The 14,657-nt window shown below is 51.6% G+C and overlaps 1 protein-coding gene across 1 annotated transcript; it reads right to left on the reverse strand.

Annotated features, from left to right (window-relative positions):
* Positions 1-4,645: 4,645 nt before the first annotated feature.
* On the reverse strand, positions 4,646-5,536 carry CCDC182 (coiled-coil domain containing 182). Its single transcript, XM_043900868.1, has one exon. The coding sequence runs from the start codon at positions 5,468-5,470 to the stop codon at positions 5,009-5,011; it is 462 nt and encodes a 153-aa protein (XP_043756803.1). The 5' UTR covers positions 5,471-5,536; the 3' UTR covers positions 4,646-5,008.
* Between the last annotated feature and the right edge of the window lie 9,121 nt (positions 5,537-14,657).

Raw genomic sequence — 14,657 nt, forward strand, 5'->3', positions numbered from 1 at the left:
CCAGCTTGAGGGGGTAGGCAGGGACCTGAGAGCCGGGAGGAGAAATGAAGTCAAGGATAAGCCCCTCCTGCTGCCTCTGGTTAAAAATGGGAGCAAAGATGCACTCACCTGGCAGAGACAATCAGGGCTCGTTCCTGCCTGGCCTGCTGTGACTCACCCCACCCACAGCCTCACCTGGATCACCCCAAGGTGGCTTATGTCTAATGCCAGATGACAACCCATCCTGGTTAGCCCAGAAACTGAGAGGGCTCCTGGCATGTGGGATTTTCAGTTCTCTAATGGAGACGGTCCCAGTTAAACCAGAACTAGTCAGTCACCCTAGGTGTCCCAGCGGTCTAACTCAATCTGGCATAGCTGCACTTGAGCTCTCCCAGACAGGAAATCCACCAACTTTTCATCTCTTCCTCTAGCACTCTGCTCCTGCTCATTACTCCAGGATGACTCACCTCCTTAGAACTAGAAGACTATGGGGCCACCCCCACAGGACCTTCCAGTCCTTCACTCCAGTCTCCTGACCTTTGGTGGAGGGTGGTAGTCAGAAGAGGGAACGCTAAGTCTTGCTGCGTCCTCCTAGGCAAGTTACTTCGCCTTTCTACACCTCAGTTTCTTCATCTGTCACAGGGATAAGAGAGCCTAGCTCACAAGGTCATTGTGAGGATAATACGGATGAAATGTCAAGTGCATCTGACTCGGCAGCACAGGTTCCCAAGACCGTCCTAAGGTTCGGTGAGTCACTAGAACTACTCACAGGCTAAGAAAAGCTGTTTTGCACATAACTGTGGTTTATTACGGGCTTTCCTGCTGGCTCAGAGGTAAAGAATCTTCTTGCAATGCAGGAGACCCGGGCTGGGAAGGTCCCCTGGAGGAGGGCATGGCAGCCCACTCCAGTACTCTTGCCTGGAGAATCCCACGGAGAGAGGAGCCTGGTGGGCTGCAGTCCATAGTGTCGCAGAGTCGGACACGACTGAAGCGACACAGCAGCAGCAGCAGCAGCGTGGTTTATTCTACCTAAAGGCTGCAGCTTAAGACCAGCAAAGGTCAAAGGCACACAGGGGAGAGTCCAGAAGAGACCAGCTTCCAGTTATCCTCTTCCAGTGGAGTTGTACAGACAATGGTTAACCTCCCCAGCAGTGATGGGTGATGACAGGTATGAAGTGCCGTCAACCAGGGACTCTCACCTGAGTCTCGTGGTCCAGGGTTTTTGTGGGTGTATATCTCTAGGCATGGAGAACTCCTCCATCACTGACCTTAGTTACTTAGTTTCTAGCCTCTTTAGAGGTCAGACTGATACAGCTTGGCCCAGGGTCCCCAACATAAATCATATTGTTAGCATAAACGATCTGGTGTGACCCAAGGGCCCAGGTAAACAAAGACACTTTTATCAGGCAGAGTATTACAAGGGCTTAGAGGTTATCTCCCAGGAGCCAATCAGGGGGCCAGATCTCACTTTGAAACATGCAAGGTTTGAACATCTCATACCTGCTGAGTCAGCTCTTTACTGCATGGACACATAGGAAGCACTGGATGTTATTATTTTTTTAATATAGTTTATTTACTTTACTGGTCTTCGTTGCAGCACAGGGGATATTCAGTCTTCATTGCAGCATGTGGGATCTAATTCCCTGATCAAGGATCAAACCCAGTCCTGCTGCACTAGGAGGGTAGAGTCTTAGCCACGGGACCACGGGATAACACCCAGTGTTATCCACCTGCTGTCACTATGGAACTATATGGCTTCAGGCTAACCCTTTTGCTGTTAGGAGGGGCGCTCGTATTTCCCACTCCTCTTTTGCTACGGAGGGATCTCCCCGCTAGCAGTGTTCTTGGCTCTCTTCCCTTCAGCCACACCTCTCCCCAGGAATGCAAAGCAACTTTCTGAGTTGGAGGATTTGGGAGAAAGGTCAGCTCCTGCATAGCTCTCCCCTTCCTCTCTTGAGTCATTCGTCTGTAGAGAAGCCACACTGTCCGGTTTACGGAAGTAGGAAGATGTCCACATCTGCGTACACCTGTGCCTGGGGACCACGTCAGCTTCAGGGCTAAGGTCTCTGCCAGCTCCCCTGGCTCACAGGGTCTAAGTCACCTTCTTTTTTTTTTATTGATTTATTTATTTTAATTGGAGGCTAATTGCTTTACAATATTGTAGTGGTTTTTGCCACACATTGACATGAATCAGCCATGGGTGTACATGTGTCCCCCATCCTGAGCCCCTCTCCCACCCATCCCTCAGGGTCGTCCCAGTGCACCGGCCCTGAGCACCCTGTCTCATGCATTGAAGCTGGACTGGCGATCTATTTCACATATGTAAACCACCTTCTTGAACAGCTTTATCAGCAATAAAGGTGATCTCCATTTGCCTGGCTCCTGGGTCTACCCGTCAACTGGTTCCTAATGGAGGCAGAGACAGAGAGGTGACATTTCACAGCCCCTCAAGCCCTGGATACAGTCAGGCCTTCCTGTGTTTGGAAGGGCGTGATCAGGTGTCCCCTCGAACCTCATCAGCCAAGGTCCCCGGGTCTTTCAATCATGCCCACTCCTCAGGATCTCCTGAGGGGGCCCTCCAGGCTGTCTAGGACCCTCTGGAACACTGGGCCAGAACTAAGCACAGACCCTCCGGGGTGTGGTCAGACAGGCACCAGTCATGGGCAGCCCCTAGCCATGTCTTAGGATTCCCGTGATCACTGTCATCTCTGAGCAGGCCAATTACAAGCTGAACGTGCAGGAGCCTCAGCCCCTTTTCCAGAGGAGTTACATTAGATCCACTTTCCTCTGCACAGGGCAGCTGATTGTTTAAATCTCTTCTTAAGGTTGTCCAGTCAAGTTCTCCTTCTCAAACACATTTGTAAACACACACGCGCACACACGCGCATCCCCTACAAGGCCGAAGGGCACAGGATCCCCCCACAGCCCACTGCCAAAACCTTTTAATCTTTCCTCTCCTCACCAATTTCAGTACACTCATATTTTATCTATTCAAGAAGCATGTAGCCTCCAAAAATAATACTTAGTGGTGAAAAGCACAGCCTCTGGCATTAGACATTCCTAGCTTCAAATTTTAACTCTATCCATTATCAGCTGTGTGGCCTTGGGCAAGTTACTGAGCCTCTCTGAGCTTCGGTTTTCTCAAAATCCTAAGGTGAAGGTTATACTAGTACCCACCTTCAAAGGGCCAAGCCTGGTGCCCTGACTATATCATATTCTTGGTAACTGTAAATTAGCAGTACAGGCAGTAATCTTACTGGTTTTAACATTATTGTTACCACTTCAGGGACACCTTCCAAAGTGGAAGTGAAAGTTAGTACAGGGTTGCAGCCCTTCAGGGTACATGGTTGATAGATGATGTCACCATGAAGAATGGATCGGGCTCGGGGTCCTTTTCTGAAGATCAGCCTGGGTGTTGCAAATCTTCAAACCTTGTTTGCAGAGATTCTATGGAAGAAAGGAGGGAGGCTGGAGCTGAGCTGGACAGTCAGTGGACACGGCCCGGGCTGCAGGTTTTGAGCTGGAAGGACAGGCCCACTCTGCTCAAGGGCTGCGGACCTGGCCGTCAGGCACTCCCTTCTGCTCTTTAGGGGAGAGTCCCTCCACATGGCCGAGTTTTGGGGGACCAGAGAGAAAATATGACTGGATGAAACAGAAAGCCTTATTGAAAAAAAAGTCACAGTGACAGCGAAGGAGCACCCAAAGGACCAACATGACAATCTCAACCCTCCAGAAGAACAGGTCCATGACAGCCTGATTCCCGGGCCGGGGGAAGTGGGGGCGGGGGGGCGGGCAGCAGGACAGCACATGAGCTCAAGTGACCTTGAACTTTCAAGGCTGGAGCCCTTAGGGGAAGGACTTACCTTCCTGGGGTCAGCTTCTCACCCTGCACAATTAGGGCAATACCACTTGCTTCTAACGGGGCCTACAGGAGTACGTACTTCCCTGTAGCTAAGATGGTAAAGAGTCTGCCTACAAAGCAAGAGACCCAGATCCAGTCCCTGGGTCAGGAAGACCCTCTGGAGAAGGGAATAGCAACCCACTCCAGTATTCTTGCCTGGAGAATCCCACAGTCAGAGGAGTTCGGTGGGCTACAGTTCACAGGGTTGCAAAGAGTCAGACAAGACTGAGCGACTAACACTACTACTCTGTCAGAGTAAGTGGGCTGCTGTGTATCAGAGTTTATCTCCTGATGAACAGGGGGCTTCACAGCAATTCCAGCTCCACGGGTCAGACGTGAAAATCGGCTTCAGGGCTTTATAGCCCCACCTTCTAGGTGTCGCCTCATCCGCATGCTAAGCTCATCTGACTCCAGCTTAAGTGAAGTGAAAGTGAAGTCTCTCAGTCGTATCCGACTCTTTGCGACCCCACGGACTGGAGCCTACCAGGCTCCTCCGTCCATGGGATTCTCCAGGCGAGAATACTGGAGTGGGCTGCCATTTCCTTCCGAGCCTAACTCCCTTTGTGGCTCCCGCAGGCCCAGCTGCAGACCAAACAGAGAGGAAGCAGAGGTGGACAAAGGCTGCAAAGGGACACAGGACAGCCTGACCGTGAAAGCAGGCGAGGATAAGAACCACAGAAGTAACCTGAGGCCACTTCGTGCTCCGCGGACGATCCGAGCACTCTCAGCAGACCGTGGGTGAAGTAACAAGCCACGGAGCCTGCAGTCATTAAAAGAAGTTACATCTGTTTCACACAGTCAGTTTAAGAAGGTTAAAAAAAACATGTTATACATTTGAGCAATAGTACCATTAATACAAAGAGGAAAACCATTAAAGGGGGGAAGTTACAGGTGTCTTCCAACGACTTAGGGTTGGGGCGCCTCTTTCTTGGGTGCTGCTGGATAGACAGAGCTTCACCGAAAGAACATAACGGATCTTTTCGCCTCTCAGCAAGGTGTTATTTAGGCAGAAGGAAAGCCGCAGAGAGGGGGTGGGGGAGGGGAGCAAACGGACCAGGACTCGGGATGTGTCCTTCTAGCTAAAAGCATCTGCCACTGGGCTGCTCGGCGGCTCGTCGCGGAGGGGCCTCAGTTGGCCTGGATCTTCCCGGGGATGCTCAGGGGGTCGCGGCCCCGGCCCAGCAGCAGGAACTCCAGCCGTTTGCAGTGCTCCCGGAGCTGCTTCTCCCGGGGCAGCAGGAAGGTGAGGACTTTGTTCCGCACGACGCCCCGGTCCTCCTCCTCCCGCAGCCGCTGCTTCACGCGGGCCGCCTGCTCCCCCTGCTGCACCAGGGCCCCGTTCATCTCGCAGAAGGCATCTTCCAGGCAGCGGATGGCCCTGAGTGCCTCCTTCTTGAAGTCCTCCAGCTCGCGCTGCATCCCGGCCACCTTCTGCTGCAGGATCTCGAGGTCGGCCGGCAGCAGGAGGCTGGAGGACCACGATGGGGGCAGAGAGAAGTCCCCAGACTGGAGGCCGCTCTCCACCATCTTCTTCCCGTGTAAGGTGTTCACCTTCATTAGAATGGGCCCGGACTGATAGAGGGGCTCCATGGTGCCGCCTCCGTCTGGACAAAGAGAGGGAGCTAGGGTCTAGCCAGGTCAGTGAATTTTTTTTTCTTTTTTCTTTCTTTTTTTTTTTTGGCCAGAGACACAATCTTTTGGAATGGAGAAACCCCACCTATTGTGACATCAGGGCCCTTCCAGCCAATCAGGAGGAACACAACAATCCACTCATTTGCATATTGTAGCCTCCTGGCTTGGTTATCCTGGGCTTTGCTCATCTACCCAAGTATTTAGTTGTGCCCCGGTAGATACGGATCTTCATCAACTCATTGCCCTTCCGGAACCGGAGCTCCATCTGTTCTTGTCTTGTCCTGGGACACACAGAGGCCCGGGGCAGTAAAGTAAGCTGATTGGAGGAAGGCCAGGCCGGTACTCTCCTACACAGCAAGGGACCTGGGTGGTCTCATAAGGGTCTCTGGGCTTCACTAGTGAAGCAAGGACATTGTAAGAGATGATACTTAATCTCACTTCTAGCCCTAAAATGCTAAAAAAAAAAAAGAAAGAAAAAAAGTAGTTTTTTAATGGAAGTGCAATTATTTTATGTTAGTTTCAGGTGTGCAGCAAAGTGATTCAGCTACACATTTTTTCAGATTCTTTTCCATTATAATAGATTATTATGAGATCTTGAATATGGTTCCTTGTGCTGTTCAGTAGGTCCTTATTGTTTTCCTATTTTATATATTATAGTATATATGTGTTAATCCCAAGCTCTTAATTTATCTCCTCCTTCCCCACCATCACCTGTGCTAACCGTAAGTTTGTTTTCTATGTCTGTGACTCTATTACCCTTCTGTAAATAAGGTCATTTGTGTCCTTTTTTAGATTCCACATATGTGTGTGTGTGTTAGTCAGTCAATTGTGTCCTACTCTTTGTGACCCAATGGGCTGTAGCCCACCAGGCTCCTCTGTCCCTAGAATTCTCTAGGCAAGAATACTGGAGTGGGTTGCCATTCCCTTCTCCAGGGGATCTTCCCAACCTAGGGATCGAATCTGAGTCTCTTGCATTTCAGGTAGATTCTTTACCGTCTGAGGGAAGTCCTTAAATTCCACATAGAAGTGATATCACGTGATACCTGTCCTCTGATTTACTTCACTTCATATTATAATCTCTAGAAAACTAATTTCTGATTCCAAATCCGTACTCCTATAGTGATGGCAGAATTCTCAATAATCTTAGAGGTATACTCAGGTTGTGATGGGTGGTCCTCAGCAGAGCTGATTCAGGATAAAACTGGTCACTCATTCATTCACTCAACAAGTCCCTTTTGTGCCCTCACCGTGCACCTGGACCAGGGAATGCATGGGAGCCAGGGCTCACGGCACCCCTGTCCCTGCCCTGCCAGATCCTGCCTGAATGCAGACAAAGATGAGGAAAAACATATAGACGGGTAAACCTCCCACTTCTGACCTGTTGATTGTAAGAAAGGACACTGGTTTGGTCAAGAAGAACCCTCCGTCTTGCAGACCTCAGTCTCTTGCCCAGACTTCTCACCTGGCCTCTCCTTTCCAACAGCCTGCTTCAAATTCAGCCCACCCAAAGCTGGACTAAGATCGTTTCACCCAAAATGGTTCCTGTTCCAGTGTTGCCGTCAGGCTGATGAGACTAGCCCAGGGCAGCCCCCTCATCAGTGCCCACTTGAGAAACCCGCACCCCTCCACGTCCAAGTGACTGAGCGCTATTGGCACTGCGATCTCTGCATGCTGCAGCATCACATCCCCTGGGTTGGAGGTCTCAGCTCCACCACCTACAGTAAGCTGCGTATCTTTGTGTGTTGCCTCATCTCCCTGGGCCTCAGTTTCCTCATCTATAAAGTGGGGATACTAATTCAGTGGTGTGCAGGTTAGCGGGGGCGAGGGGGGTGCTCTGTGGGAGGGAAAAAACAAAACAAAAAACTCTAATTTATAGTTGTTGCTGATTTCTAATTTATAGCTGTTGCTGACAAGACTGGTTCCGAGCTACCAGCATGATGTCTTTTGAAAGAGATGCATACAGGGATCCTTCATGAGTGTGTGCGAGTGAGACAACTCCTGTACCACAGGACCTGTGAGGAGGGCATGGGCCTTCTCCAGGAGGAAGATAGATCCATCGAGAGAGTCTGGCAGTAGGTATCAGAGGCGGCACTTTGCAGGGAGGTTCATGGCTAAACTAAAGTGGAATTTTGAGTCTCAGGATCGGGCAGCACCAGTTATTGATACACAATGTATAGAAGAAAGGGCCCTGCTCTAGAAGCCAGGAGACCTGGAGTCTGGACTTGCTATGTGAGCATAGGTCAGGCAGCCCTCCTCTCTGCACCTGTTCCCTCTGATGTAATGTGAAGTCTCTGATGCGCTAAGACCCACACGGTCCTTCCTCTAAACTTTTCCAGCCTGTTACAGACCCCCCCTCATTCTATGACCTTGTCCTTCCAGGCCCCTGACGGTGCAGTAAATCCCAGGAGGACAGAGGCTGCACATCTATCACTGTGTGCCCCGCCTGCTGCAGCTGCACGTAATGGCTCTCAGAAACAAGATGAAACAGAATTTCTGCTCAGAGACGTCCGTCAAACCCTGCAGCGCCCCTAGTTTTTCCTCTGACATGATGACACCTACTGGCCTGAGCAGAAACAGCACCTCTCTTATTTGCTACCTGAGACCCAGAGACGTTACTGAAAAGCAGAGACACTACTTTGTCTACAAAGGTCTGTATAGTCAGAGCTATGTTTTTCCAGTAGTCATGTATGGATGTGAGAGCTGGACAATAAAAAAGGCTGAGCGCCGAAGAACTGATGCCTTCAAACTGCGGTGCTGGTGGTTGTTGCTCAGTCACTCTCCGACTCTGTGACCCCACGGACTGCAGCACGCCAGGCCTCCCTGTCCATCACCAACTCCCAGAGATTATGCAAACTCGTGTCCATAGAGTTGGTGATGCCATCCAACCATCTCACCCTCTGTCACCCTCTTCTCCCACCTTTGATCTTTTCCCAGCATAACAGTGTTGTCTAATGAGTTGGCTGTTTGCATCAGGTGGCCGAAGTATTGGAGCTTCAGCTTCAGCATCAGTTTTTTCAATGAATATTCAGGGCTGATTTCCTTTAGGATGGACTGGTTTGATCTCCAGCTGGAGAAGACTCTTGGGAGTCCCTTGGACTTCAAGGAGATCAAACCAGTCCATCCTAGAGGAAATCAACCCTGAATATTCATTGGAAGGACTGATGCTGAAGCTGAAGTACTTTGGCCACCTGATGCGAGGAGTTGACTTGTTGGAAAAGATCCTGATGCTGGGAAAGATTGAAGGCGGGAGGAGAAGGGGACGACAGAGGATGTGATAGTTGGATGGCATCACTGATTTAATGGACATGAGTTTGAGCAAGCTCCAGGAGATGGTGAAGGACAGGGAGACCCGGCGTGCTGCAGTCAATGGGGTCCCAAAGAGTCGAATGACTGAACAGTAACAGCAACAAGACCCAGATGGGGGCCTGGGGAGATGATATAACAGCCTGTGGTCTCCTGGTGCATTAATTAGGGGGCGTGTGTGCAGGTCAGGCACATAGCAGGTTCTCAATACATATTTCTTGACTCAGTGACAGGAAGTATGTGTCTGTCTTCTGGCTTGAGTGTTTTTCTGTTTGTCTGTCTTTCTCTCTGACTTGGATGCTCTGCCTCTTTGTCTCCCACAGGGAATGGTAGAAGTCATAACCAGTGCTGTGAAAGAAAAGTAGTAAGGGTTAAGAAAGGACAGCATTTGTTCAACTTCCCTGGTGCTTTTTCATGAGGTCTCAGTTCATCTCTCTGCACGCAGAGCTGGTGGGGAGGACCGTGTTTCCACGTGAGCCTCGCGGAGGTCGGGGGCAAACGCTCTGTCAGCAGAAGACCCCAGGCACGGGAGCCCCTGAACCTTCGGGGCGCCCTCAGCAGGGCCAACTCAATGTGACATGCTCTGGGTGCTCTCCTCCTAGAAGCTTTACAATACAGACCTGGGCTTGCCTCCGAACTTCCTTCCGCAAACCCTCAGAAAGTGGACAAATCTACTGGTCCCCTTCACGGCGTCAAGAGGAAGGGACCTCTGACATCTCCTGGCCAGACCTCCCTGGGCCAGCGTCGGTAGGGTTTCCCTGCCCCTGGTCTATTTCGGCAGCATCTCAGAAAAACGGGAGGACAAAGCAGGGTATCAACCCCGCGAGATGCAGGCCCCAGCCCTGAGGATCAGATGTGACTGGTGTGGCAGGGCCTCCAGAGCAGCATGTGTTAGGGTTTCCAGGGGTGGGCGCTGATGGGCCCAGGCACAGTCCTGCTGGGAGGTACAGGGCCCCAGCCATGGGCAGACACGGGAAGGTGTCCCCAGGGCCCTGGGAGGCTGTCAGGGGCTCCTCTGGCCTTGCATGACTGCTACCTTGTGGCTGGTATTCCAGTCCGGGCAATGGGGCCAAGGCTGGGACGGGGCTGGGACCAAGATCAGGAACCAGACTCAGTGCTGTTCACCATGATTAATTAACCCAGAGCCAGAGCCCCAAGGCGCAGCGCTAAAAATACCTGCTCCTCTCGGAGAGGCGGCAGCTGCCACCCAGCAACTTTTACCCGTCGCCATTTGTCATAATTTGACACTGATAAGGAGTGTGTCCATGGCGCTGTGTGCAAGAATCGCCCCACCACAGCCCACCAGCCAGCTGGGCCGCGATAACTGTCCACGGCGCTTTCCTCCCCAGACTCTTGCCCCATCCCCGAGCCTTGCCCTGGCCACCCCTGGGTGCGCCGGCCACCTGGCCACCCCTGGGTGCGCCGGCCACCTGCCCACTGCCCGCCTCCCCTCTTGGAACCCGAGGGGCGCCGCACCCAGGGGTGGGAGCCAAACCCAGAGCACGTGCCGGACACCATGTCTCAGGCCACTGCCGTCCTGCTGCTGGGACTAGAGCCAGCCGTCAGAGGCCCTGCCAGCCTGCGGCACTTTAATTAAAATATGTAAAACATCCTGATGGGCGTGGACCTGAAGGCAGCAGCGCCGGGTCCAGCGGGTGGGGCTGGCCCCTCTCTAGCCCTGGAGGCTAGGACCGCGCCAGGCGGCCCTGCAAAGCACCATCCACCCCTCTGCTGTGCTCAGAATTTAGCTGGGGCGGAACACGAAAGAGAACCTTACAGAGTCCCCGGGGCCCAGACGGTAACCCCAGTTGGAATAGTCTATCCCGGTTCTCCGCACTCATTTTCTTAAAGGACTCACTTGAAGCTGGGAGCCGGACATTTAGATAAACTCTTTAGCAAAGCCCGTTTCCATTCCTCAGACTAATGAGCTCCTTGGGTCTGTTCACACTGCCTTCTGTGTTGATGGGAAGCATGGTGTGTGCTATTTAGGGCAGGGATGAGTGAAACTCTTTTCCCCCCTGCGCAAAGGTCAAATCAGAAAATATTGGAGGCCCCAAATTTTGAATTCCAACTTGTTTTTAAAGTTGGAAAATGCTATTATTTTAAGCATACCCTTCTCTCCCCGCCCCCCCACCCCCATCACTGAAGAAATTTGTGATATTTACCAAAATGTCAGAATCTGCACAAATATGGTGGCTGCAACCTGACTCCGGGGTTCAGGCCTGAGACATGTTTTCTGTACAGTGACATAGACTGTGGGGAGAGTGGGCGGGTTTGGAGAGGCAAGTGGACCCTGAGTCCAACCAGAGACCGGGACCCCCAAGAGCCCCCGGTTGGGAGCTCCTTTCTCGGGGGCAGGGCCAGGGACGCCGTCCAGAGGCGAGTCTCAGGTGCGCAGACCCGGCTGCAGGAGGGGCGGCAGCGGCTCCTCCTCCCGCCCTCAGCCCTCCCCAGGGGAGCAGGGCGGGGAGGGAGCCCACAGCTTCCAATCAACCCCAACTTGAGACGGCCGCCCTCCCCCCACCGCACCCTCCAACCAGGGACGCTCCCGCAGTGCATAGAACGGCTGCCTCCGTGTCGGGGTGTCAGGCTGAATTATGTGAGCTTAAAAAACCAAATCTGCTCCTTCCTGGGTTACTTAACCGTCTGCCTGGCGAGGCCAGGGGATTACTGGTGACAGACTCCAGGGCCTGCCCGCCTGCTCCAGACAGAGAAGCTTTGATCACCTGGAAAACTCCAGACACTAGGGCTCCTAATGATGAGTAATGAGCTCAAACCACCGGAAAGGTACCAGCGCCCTGCGCGGTAGGGACACCACTCCCGTGGCAGCCAGGGCCAGCGAGGTGGGGTGTCGTCACCCAGAAGAGTTTGGCCCCGCCCTCACCCCCACCCGGGGTCCTGACCACTCAGTGTTGTGGTGAGGAGGTCTCTAGGCTCCGGGCACTGGGCTGTCTGAAGGGCTGTCTTTCCTGATGTAGGGGCCAGAGTTTATTATTGAAGAGTGCAATCTCCCCATTCATTCATTCATTCATCTGCTCATCCATGTATTCAGTGCACGTTTATCAGGCAATGTAAAACGAGCCCTTATGGTGCCAGCTGCTCAGGACAGGAGGCTAAGATGCCGTCTGTGTCCTAAGAACTTGGGGTTCACCGTGGAGGCCGCCTCGCCAGTCCAGCCCCAAAGAGGCGGCAGGGTTCAAGTCCACACAGAGCCGGGGCCTCTGAGTGAGACGGTCCCCTCTTGTGGTGGGAACAGGAGCGGGCTGGGGGTGGAATGTGAAGATCCCAGGCCCCTGGCTTGAGGTTCAGTCTGCTCCTGTAAAAGTTCCCAGTCTCAAGTCACACCCACATCCCTTCATCCAGGATCTACTCCTGCTCAGAGATTACCTGAGAATTATGTCAACCTTGAGTTCCCCTTTTGGGTTTCATGGAAATCAGTGACTCTCAAGCTTTGGCAAATATAATTATCCTGGGAGAGTGCTAAAAATCATTTATGAAGTCTGAATTTCACCCTCAAGAGATTCTAATTCAGAAGTTCTTGGAAACTGGAACTTTCAAGAAGGGTGACCAATCCTCTTGATTTGCTCTGAAATGTGAGACTTTGGTTTTAAAACAGGATGATCCCAGGAAATCTGTGACAACTCACCCTAGCTGGGGCAGGTACTGTTAGTCTCTGCCCAATAACATTCCTTTCTTCCTTTTGATCAGGCAGTAGCATGCTCAAGGAAGGTAAGCCACCACCAGCCACCAGCCCCAGGTAAGGTAATTCCATTTCCTGTTAGAAATTCTTTATTTCAGGTGGACCTGTGACCCACTGCACACCAGTGAGTTGTAAAAGAAAGAGTTATGGAAAGACACATCTAAAAGAGACAAACAGGGATTGGGGGGAAACAGCTGCCCCTTCTGCCTTTGTCAAAGCTATATAAGGACATGATGTCTGGAACTGTGGCAGCCATTCAGCAGTCATGAGGCCGCAAACCTCAGGGTGAAAATTCAGCTAAGGGAGAGCAATTACATAAGAGGAACTTCTATTTCTTGTAACATCACCGAATCACATCGCCAAACTCAAATTTGAGTTTTGTATCTGACTCCAAAGTCAGTACCTGGCTTTGAGTACCTGACTGCAGTCTAATTGGTATGTTATTAAATGTTTTTCTTGCTCAAACAACTGTTGTTTGGTATTCTATGAACTGCAGCCAAACATATTATGACTGTTACAAAGGGCCTAGAAATTGGTGTTTTTAACGAGAACCCCCAAATCATTCTGACACTTTCCACCAAGCTAGCTCATCCGTGGTTCTCAAAGTGTGGTCTTCAGATGGGCAGAAATGAGCATCCTTGGGCACTGGTTAGAAATGTAGATTCTCAGGCCACACCCAGACCTTCTGACTGACTCCCTGGGAGGTGGGGCCCAGCAGTCTGTGTTTTAACAAGCCCTCCAGAAGATCTTGACGACTGTTGACGTTTAAGAGCTAACCTGAGACTCCCTGACACCAGACTCTTAGAAACTTCTGGATAAGAATTTGAAACTTAACCCGTATCACTGCTGCTTCCTTTTATTGCTTGAAAAATAAAACAGTCTTCTCCCCTCCTGTGATTTTTCTCCTTTCCCTCTTGTCTTGCTTTAGTGGAATGCTTTGGTCAGATTTACTGGCCTATGTTTAATTAAACAGCCAAGTGGTGATGGGGAGGGAGGGAGTCCTTGGTGGTCAGGACTAGCCTGGGCAGGAGTCAGCTTGGTTGGCTGGGCAGTTAAGAAGGGAGAGCGAATGTCAACATTGCTGACCCTGTAACTCCGGGTCAGCATTTGTACCTTCCATGAGCGTGCACACATCAGATATCACATTGCACAGTGGCTGGTCCAGGAGGAGAGAAAGGGGGAGGCCCAGGCACCCCCATCTCCTCCTCCTTCCCCGGGGAAACTCTGCTTCCACTGGCCTTTTATATTCCAGGTAGCCCCCTACTTCTTGACATCATGAATTACTCCAAACCCTGCTGAGAGTCCAACTGGCAAAAACTGAACTCTAGTCTTCATGGTATGTGGGAGATCCTTTCTCAGCTAGAAAAGAAATTATAAAATTTCTAATTACACTTTCTCCTAAGAGTACTTTTTTCCCCCTAAATTCTTCTTTGCAGCAGAACACACTGTCAAATGATTATCCATGAAGCAGCACATGATTAATAATAATTGACAAATAAAATAGTGATTCCCACCGTTAATGTAGTTCTTCCTTGTGGCAGGCCCAGGGGACCTGCATACACACTCTCTTTCAGGCTGAATAGCCACAGCCCAGAGATGCCAACCAAGGCTCAGCTTTGAATCGGTTGAATTAGGTGGAGAAATCCCATACCAGAAGCTTCCTTCTGTCCATCTCCCACTCACATTTGTCAAAGTGCAAATGCCATACAGTATTCTAACATAGGCATCACTTCCACAGTGTGGCCTATGTTAGCCCGGCTGACGCTGACTGACTGGCTGGCCTCCCACCGACCCGACCCTCCCCGGGATGGCTGAGAACGCCGTTCATCGGCCAAGGTTCTAAAAGCTGAGTCCAGCACACGGAAGGCCTCCAGGGCCCTTGGAACATGTTGTCAGAGGGTGAAAGCTGTGCTGAGGTCCTGCCTTCCTGTCTTCCTGTCTCCAGGCACGGGTCCCAGTGTGTCTGGCTCCCGATCCCAGGGGTCTCAGGGGGTTCCTCCCTCCAAACAACCCCTGTTTTCAGCGAGGGCTGCCTCCCAGGAAAAGCCAGCTTTTATCGGTTTTCAGGTCCCACTCGCACCTCCGGGCAGACACACGCCATCGGGTGAGAGGTCACTGACCCGACACTCCCTCAACTGACCT

Source organism: Cervus elaphus, chromosome 5 (genome assembly GCF_910594005.1).
Source record: "Cervus elaphus chromosome 5, mCerEla1.1, whole genome shotgun sequence".
In the NCBI taxonomy this organism is placed as follows: Eukaryota; Metazoa; Chordata; class Mammalia; order Artiodactyla; family Cervidae; genus Cervus; species Cervus elaphus.